At 30.5% G+C, this 8,492-nt stretch overlaps 1 protein-coding gene across 2 annotated transcripts; it reads right to left on the bottom strand.

The window, feature by feature from the left end:
* Positions 1 to 3,038: 3,038 nt before the first annotated feature.
* On the bottom strand, positions 3,039 to 7,449 carry LOC101494086 (CASP-like protein 5A2). 2 transcript variants are annotated; one of them, XM_004505960.4, is made up of 4 exons: positions 7,292 to 7,449; positions 6,674 to 7,008; positions 4,231 to 4,363; positions 3,039 to 3,496 (listed from the first exon to the last, which is right to left on the bottom strand). In XM_004505960.4, the coding sequence occupies exons 2-4, from the start codon at positions 6,904 to 6,906 to the stop codon at positions 3,305 to 3,307; spliced, it is 558 nt and encodes a 185-aa protein (XP_004506017.1). In that variant the 5' UTR covers positions 6,907 to 7,008; positions 7,292 to 7,449; the 3' UTR covers positions 3,039 to 3,304. The 2 variants fall into 2 exon arrangements, with proteins under 2 accessions (XP_004506017.1, XP_073226517.1); XM_073370416.1 differs by having other exon boundaries at positions 6,674 to 6,997.
* Positions 7,450 to 8,492: the final 1,043 nt, after the last annotated feature.

The following is an 8,492-nucleotide window of genomic DNA, read 5'->3' as shown; positions in this document are numbered from 1 at the left end:
CCCTTTTTTTATATCGCAGAGTGTTTTTTGAATGGAAGACGTCTGTTTTGTCTTTGTTTTCTTTTTATCAAAAAATGATTAACTTTAAGCCACAAGTGGGAAGTTAAGCCATAAGCGGAGAACGTTAAGGCAGCAGTGGGTAACCTTAAACCAGAAGTGGGGAACGTAGAGTGGGGAACGTTGACAGAAGTGGAGAAAGTTAACGCAGGAGTGAACGTTAAGGCAGAAGTGGGGAACCTTAAGCCAGACGTGGGGAACCCTGGAGATAAGGTGGTATTAAATGGACAGAAACGTTAAGCTGGGTAACTTGGTATTAAACGGAGAAACTATATTTCAACCTAAGACATTTTTAACCGTTCTTTTTATTATTATTATTAATAATAACTAAGACATTTGTAATCGTTCCTTTTATTATTATTATTATTATTATTATTATTATTATTATTATTATTATTATTATTATTATTATTATTAAAAATTAAAATAACACATTACAATAGTAACTACAATAGTAACCGACCATTTATAGAATAATTATCTCAACTCCTAATAAAGGTAAAATGTAAAAATAAAATAAAATAAAATATATGGGTGTTACATTCTACCTGCCTCAAATAGTTTCGTCCTCGAAACTTGACCCCTAATGAGGAAAATGCGGGTCTTACACTCTACAAATATATCTCAATTAATTTTATTTTATGTGTCTACATCTATTTTTAGAATACACTCCGACATTAGGACAAAATCGTTGCCAACTACCTCTCTTCTTAGATCCGTCCCTCCTCTTTTTATTCCACATCTGACTTGCTCCTTTTTAGCTATATACTTTCTTCGTCTTACAATCAAATTAACACAACAATATGTCTCAAAATGAATGTTATTCTTAATTTTCAATAGAACTTTAATTATTTTTTCAGATACTATCATTCAATAATTACTATGTGCATAACTTTAAAGCATTATTGTATTTTATATTGATAATAATGAATAAATCACTAATAGTTAAGATGAGTAATTTAGTAAAAGGAGTTACCTTTTTGTTTAAATTATTATATATTTTTTTAATATATATGTAAAAATCTTAAACGACACTCGTTATGAGACGAAGAGAGTACATACTAGAGTAGAGCTTCCTTCTTTTATTGGGCATGCAACACAAGGTTATATTTTATGAATCGTGGTAGAACTTGACCATAATCTTTGTAGTGTCAAATTTTAAAATTTTAATTATTAAATTAAATTTAATATTTTAATATATATACGAGTTTTAAGTTGTCAATTTACAACGATAGTGAGAGAAAAAATAAGACAGAGAAATTGCACAAATTTTAAAATAATAAAAATATAAGTGTAGCATATTCATTTAATTTTTTTTTTTTTTAGCATTAAAAATTTTCTCACATAATTCAAACTAAACTAGCACTGATTTTGTATATATTATTAAATTTTCAAGACAACACTTTTAAAGCACTAAATTTTTATACTAATAAAAAATATTTTACTAGAACACATTTTTGTAATAACACTACAAATATAATGTTTAGATATTGATAGTCAATTTAAAATTAAGTAAAATAATATCCACAATAGATATTGCATTTATTTGATTTTATTTCAGTGTGGATTTAAACACATAAATTTATCAATTAAATATTTGTATTTATCAAATTATTAGTTTGATTTTTATATTATTTGACGAAATTCACAACATATATAATTGAAATTTAAGTTATAATATGTATATATTTTGTTAATTTTTCTTATATTATTTTTTATAAAAATAAATTGTTGGGAAATTTGAGGCGGTCCTTGTACCAACAAAGAGTCGAACACAACAAATAAGAATATAATTTTACTATCCACACCCTTAGTTGTGCTACTCACCCCTCAATTTTTTTTATAAAAACAAAATATATAAAATACATTTGTCTATTTATATATTCTTTAAATTTCATTTGTCTCTTCATCACTATTTTTAACCTCATAACTCACATATCACAAAATCATTCATAACTCAATCATTCAAAACTCACACCACTCACGCGTAACTTACACCTAATAAGTCTCCTCTTCATATTATGGTTAAAGTCATCCAACAAAGTATGTTTATTGATCTGTATTTGAGTTTTTTTTTTTCTTTCAAAATATGGAGATTTTACGTGACATCGATTCACGTACGTTGTAAATAATTCATTGTACGCAAACTTAAATCATGTATCGTTACGTAAACTGAATTCACATACGTTATTAAATTTAAAAAATCACATGTAATACATGAATCTAGTTCACGTAAAACTACATAAATTTTTCAAAAACTATGTGAATACAATTCACGTAAGTGTACACTTACGTGAATTGAATTCACGTAAATTGCATGAAGTCAGATCATGTAAACGTACGTGAAATCAGTTACGTAAATAAGACATACGTGAAATCAATTACATAAGTAAGACGTACATGAACTCAAGAAGAAAAAGAAGATAGAATGAGAGGTTAGAGTTTCAAGAATGTTATAAATAGACAAGGATATTTTAAGTATTTCGTTTTTAAAAAATAAATAGAGGGGTGTAGGTAGTAAAAATAGAGGTGTAGATAGCAAAATTGATAAGAATATGACATATGCTTTCACCAAATTATATATTTATTATTAAAAAAATGTATGACAATGGTGACCACATTACTTTTATCAAAGATTATCTTCCTCAATTTCTACCCGCATTTATTTTTTGGTTTTAGCCCTCTAATTTCCAGGAGAATAAAACCTAATAATTCAAAATACGACAGAGAGGTAAGTAAACCATGATACAATAGAAACCAAGAGGTCTGCTTTTGAGTGTTTACATACTTCTTGGTGAGAGGGAAATGAGTTGCTAGCAATTTAGCATTAAGATAAGAACCACCACTTTGGTTTGCCTCTCTTTTGATGCAAGAATTTATAGGGGTTGAAGTTCATTAGTAATTTGTAAACAAACAAAACAAAAGGCATTTAGATGATTTTCTTGAGTTTGACTCATTATCTATTGAAGTGAAACTGCCAATAATAATAATAATGCACATTATATTGTAAGAGTCCTGTTTACTCATTTCACCACCAAATGTGAATAAAACCATAACACATTCTAAAATCCCAAATCAGATTCAAGTTTGATCAAGGAAAGAGTACATGAATAAATCCCATTTGGTACTATTGCTAACACATGATACCAAGCTTAATAAGAAACTTCAAGCCACTGTCACAAACCTGAAACAAAAACTTACTTTACAAGCTTCCCTTGTTTTTGTCGTCGTGTGACGCTATTTTTAATTACCTTGATGCCAAAGACCAGAAGTTCAGCAGAAATGACGGCACTGTGGTGAACCAACAAATGAAAGCCATGCCTGTAGCCGTTTCAAACTGCACACAGTGGTTCTCTGAGCAATTACCAAGATCGTTATCGATGAGCACTGTGATGCCTGCTGATGCACATGCTGCTGCAAACATAAGAGTCGAAGTGACCTGCACGTAATTACGTGTCTTCTCAATTAACTCTACACGCCGCTTTTCAAATGGGAAAAAATGATAATAGAACTAAAGCGCCACATGTCTACATTATAAATCTGAGAAATGATATTTTGACACACAATCGACTTAAAAAAATCGACAAAATAGTTGGTTAACGCAATTCAAATACATGATTAATTACGTTCAGTAGATGGTTAATAGCTATATAATAGAGGTCAAAACTTATTAACCATCAATTTAATGTGATTAATCACGATATCTAGGTGCTTAAATCTACAAGTAATTGGACACTTGGAAATCGTGGTTATTTATGTTCACATACGTGATTAATTACAGTGAATGGTTAATGAGTTTAGTTATCTGTTACATTACATTACATTTATTAATTATCCACGTAACGTAACTAACCATGTATTTTGACTCTGTTAACCACCTATTTTGTTGTCGATTTTTGTGTCAAAATAACACGATTATGAAGCTGAAGAGTTCTAAACTAGTTGATAATGAAAAGAGTTATAAATCATGGTGTGCATAATGCGTATCAGGTTATTTAACAATGGAGACTAATAGAAAATATGTTGGATGAGTCAGTAACAGACTTTAAAAAGATGTGTGCTGCACATGACAGACCGTTAGAGTGAATGGAATTGTAGAAATTACCCGCCCAGAAATAGTTACAATTATAGTAACATTGCAACAAAATTACGGAGTCTTACTGGAGATCTTACCCCATCACCAATTGTAAAAAAACTGACAAGTCGACTGTTCTGCAAAGATCGTCTTACTAAGATGGCATATACATCAGTAATAGCTAATGAAATGCTCCACAAAGTCTGCAAGCCGGCAGCCGCAACAAGGAAACTGATAAAAGATGACACAAGGATATTATGTAATGTTGTAGCATTTCATTTCATATACAAAAGGGGGGATTCGAAAAAGAATAAAGCCAAACAATACACTGACATGTTCAATTTGGTAAACAACTTAATTAATAGCTTATTGAATAAGTATTTATCATACAAATACTTGTACATAATGTACATAAGTTCTTTCAAGATTCGTAAGCTATTCCTTGAAACTTATTAAAATAAGTTGAAAACATCTTATGCTTTAAGTTATTTTGATAAGCTCACTAAAACACTTACATGGACATTTATGTCACATAAGTCGAAATAAACTATAAAAGCTCTTTCAAATGCACCCTAAACAATGTAGGCTAATCTGCATGGTCAAATACATGTTAGAAATAAGCCATCATATATGCAGTGTCTAATTTCAGAACAATCAAAACCTGTTATCATCTGCATATACATCCAATTAAATTAAAAGCATGCCGTCCATACAACCATACTGAATGCTTTTAGGCATGGCACTAAGTCATTATCAAAAACTTTTTATTCCATTCTAAGACTCCATACAACAATTACTGTTCCAATAGTTCATGTGATATTTTGAAAAAAACTGGTATCTCAGAAAATAGCAAATGATTTTCTTATAATTTGTTTTATGCCTAATTCAACCCCACAAAATAGACTTATAAAGTGAGATATGCCGCTCACTTAGATACACTTTTCGGGCCATATCTCATCCAATGTGTTACATTCAACACACACCCTTCATGCCTAAAACAGAACATCCATGCGTGAAATAAGTGGCCCGATAGCAGGTAGCAGAATGAGTCTTGTATAGGCTTTGATACGATCTTAGCATTTGAGTTGAGCCTAACTAAACTTCACAAAATTGGCTTGTAAGGTGGAGAATACCTCTCACTTAAAAAATACTTTTCATGACATATTACATCAAATGTGAGACTCTCTACAGACTTCTTTATTTCAATAACAGAAATCTATGCTAGACCCAATTTTGGTATGGATCAGAAATTACAAATGGTAACCAGATAAATTTGAGAGACTCTAGACTCTCCTTATGCCATTTACAATTTTCCACACACCCTCCACTCCTATATACACATGGCAATAAACTATTGGTCCTTTTGGGTGTAGTTATCTATCGTGACATAAACCTGTCTAACCAATGTCTTCTGCTATCATATTTTTGAACAGAAAATTATTAGTGATATGATATGTGGGAAAGGGAAATCATTTTTTGTGTCAACAAACCCAAAAACACTGATATTTTATATTCAACTGAGAAAGCTATATTGTGTGTCCTGACAGCATCTCAGGTAGATATTACCAAGATGTCAAGACTCCCTAAGATACTAAGTATGATGCATTAGATAAACTAACGTGTCTGGAAATTGTTGTATGTTACAAAAGCTCCATTTTGGCACCAAATAGTAATATGGATGGCTTTAGCTTCTTTTTTTGGAAAACAATCCTCCAAATCATGCTTTCTTATTACAGAAATTTCGATACCACTAGACTTATAAACATGCAGCTCTATCATACTACTCAGACTCATTGAATGAAAGATATGAACAAATAATCTACCAATTGATTATGTTCCAGGCTGCAACACAATCAGACTCCTCAAGAACAATTTCAAGTTCATAACCATATATCAGAAGCACATGCAGAATTCATTGATGCAGTCTATTATTACTAGTCTAGATCCACATGCTACCATACCCATGTGGCAGATGCTTTTATGAAAATTTATCAGAATCAAGTTCCCAATTGTCAAACAATCCTGATTTTTTCACACAAATTGCTCTTTACCTATATCCCTTTACACCTCATCTCCCTTTGAATTTCTCTTTTCATTCTCCATCACATTTCCTATTTTCTCTCTCTCTCTCTCTCTCTCTCTCTCTCTCTATCTCTCCCTTACCTACAGGCTACATCTCTCACCCAGTGTTGTTAAATAGCAGCTACAACAGCGCAAAATTTGAACAAATTGAGATTATTTTCAAAATATTGTCAAACAATGACTATAGCGCTATAGTACAATAGCATATCACAGTTAAAACAAACCGCTATTTTTCATTATCTAGGATGGACAACATCACTACTGTCGTCCTATTTAGTGTGTAAACAAATCTCTAACTATAGACAAAAACCTCTAAACTGGAATCTCATTAATCTAAGAAAAATGATAATTTAACCAAATCCAAAGACACAGGATTCTTACAATCACAAATAAAATGGAATTTAAATGTAATAACAAAAAAAGTAACTGAAAACTCATAAGATAAACAAAATGAATTACCAGAAGGCAGTGACTGAAGGGAAATCACTAGTGGAAGCCATGATAGAAAGTGCAGCAGCACCGAAAACAAACTGTGAAGCACGCAAAGATAAGCCACCAACAGTACCAGGCATGCCTTGAATATCTTTCATCCTCACCCTGGGTGCGTTTGCGTTTTGATCAACCACAGCAACAACACCTTCAGTAGTTGGAACTTCTTCAACTGGATGAACCGAAGCATGGCTCACGTTCATTTCTTCACCCCAACACTTCAATTCATAATCACACCTCTCTCTCTCTCTCTCTCTCTCTCTCTCTCACTCTCTCAAATTACCCAACTTTCTTCTACAACAAATCTAAGCAAACCCCATTAATTAATTAGTAATTACCAATGATCTAAAATAGAATCAAAAGTAAAACAAAATAATAACTTGTATTTTTTTTATTATTATTGGTGGGGTATGACTGATGAGGGTTCACTTTGATGGATTATTAGAAACTAGTGATTACCCTTTAAATTGTATCCATAAAAGATTGTAAGTTTACAGTAAAATCAACAAAACCGAAAAGAATAAATTCCGAAGCTTAGTTCATGAATTAAAAAAAAAAATAGAAAAAGGAACATAAAAAGAGACATACCCAGAAGAAGAATTGCAGTGAGATCTGAGTCAGAAGAAGAAAGGAAACTGGAAAAAAAAGATGGAAGGAAGGAAAGTGAAGAGAGACACAAAGAGTGCCTGCAGAGTGCAGTTGTTGTTGAATGTTGGTGGTGTAGTGCACGCGTCAGTTGTGAACTTGTCTTTGTTTTATTTATTTATTTCTTCCATTTTTATACAACTTAATTTATTATTATTAAGTTTAATTGCAGTTTTAGTCTCCTATTTTAGCTGAATCGCGAAAGTAATCCCTCATTTTATTTTTTTTCAGTTTTGGTTTAAAACTTAATGAATTTTTTTTTATATTTATTTAAGTCACATAATGTCTTAAGATCTCATTTGCAACAATTGTACATAAAATATATGATCATAAATGGTGTAGTACGGCTTTAGAAAATAAAATTTTATCAAATTTTGGACCAAAACTGGAAATAAACAAAATGAGACGACTACTTTCACGATTCAGCTAAAATAGGAGGAGCAAAACTGCAATTAACCCTTATTATTATTGTTATTTTTATAGTTTTAGTTTATAAAAAAAATAAAAAAAACTTGGTTAAAATTTTAGTTAAAAGTTATTTTTTAGTGAATGAATTATTAAACGTAAAAAAAAGTTATGTTATATACTATATACTACTTTCGGTAAGACTGGTTGTCATTCTTTATAAAATTCTTTTTTATTTTTTAGTTGTATTAATTATTTTTTTACTTATATATTTCTATTTTTTCTGTAATATGTAATAAATATTATGATAAACACATAAACTTGTAAAATAATTTTATTTTTCAAAAAATATAATACTGTGCATTTAATTTGTTAAAAAATAAAGGACTGAACAAAATATTTGTGTACTTTATTTAATTTAGAAATTAGTTATCGGAGTAAACAACAAAAGTCCAAGAGACTAACCCATCATATAACTTTTTATCTCAAATACAAATTATAAAAAATATCTTTTTTACTTTCTACTAAAATATTCTTATTCATACTTACTTTTATGAAGTCTCTCTATTCCTCTCATCTTTCTATCTTTAGTATCTCATGTATCTACCTCTGCCCCTATTTTCTCTACCTCTTGTCTTTCTTTGCTCTTTCTCCCTCACTCGTTTTAATATTTCTCTCCCTCTGTTTCTCTCTTTCTCCCCCTATTATCTCTATATTTACTCTCTAATATACTCTCTAT

The sequence above is a fragment of the Cicer arietinum genome, chromosome 6 (genome assembly GCF_000331145.2).
Source record: "Cicer arietinum cultivar CDC Frontier isolate Library 1 chromosome 6, Cicar.CDCFrontier_v2.0, whole genome shotgun sequence".
NCBI classification, from domain to species: Eukaryota; Viridiplantae; Streptophyta; class Magnoliopsida; order Fabales; family Fabaceae; genus Cicer; species Cicer arietinum.
This window is presented reverse-complemented; position numbering and strand designations above follow the sequence as displayed.

Excerpts from the sequence above, each read along its gene's own strand:
- LOC101494086 (XM_004505960.4), bottom strand. The coding sequence starts at position 6,906 with ATGAACGTGAGCCATGCTTCGGTTCATCCAGTTGAAGAAGTTCCAACT. Across the intron at positions 4,364-6,673 it reads CCTTCAGTCACTGCCTTCTG|TTTCCTTGTTGCGGCTGCCG; the intron begins GTAATTCATTTT and ends ATCTTTTATCAG. Across the intron at positions 3,497-4,230 it reads TTTTTACAATTGGTGATGGG|GTCACTTCGACTCTTATGTT; the intron begins GTAAGATCTCCA and ends AATTACGTGCAG.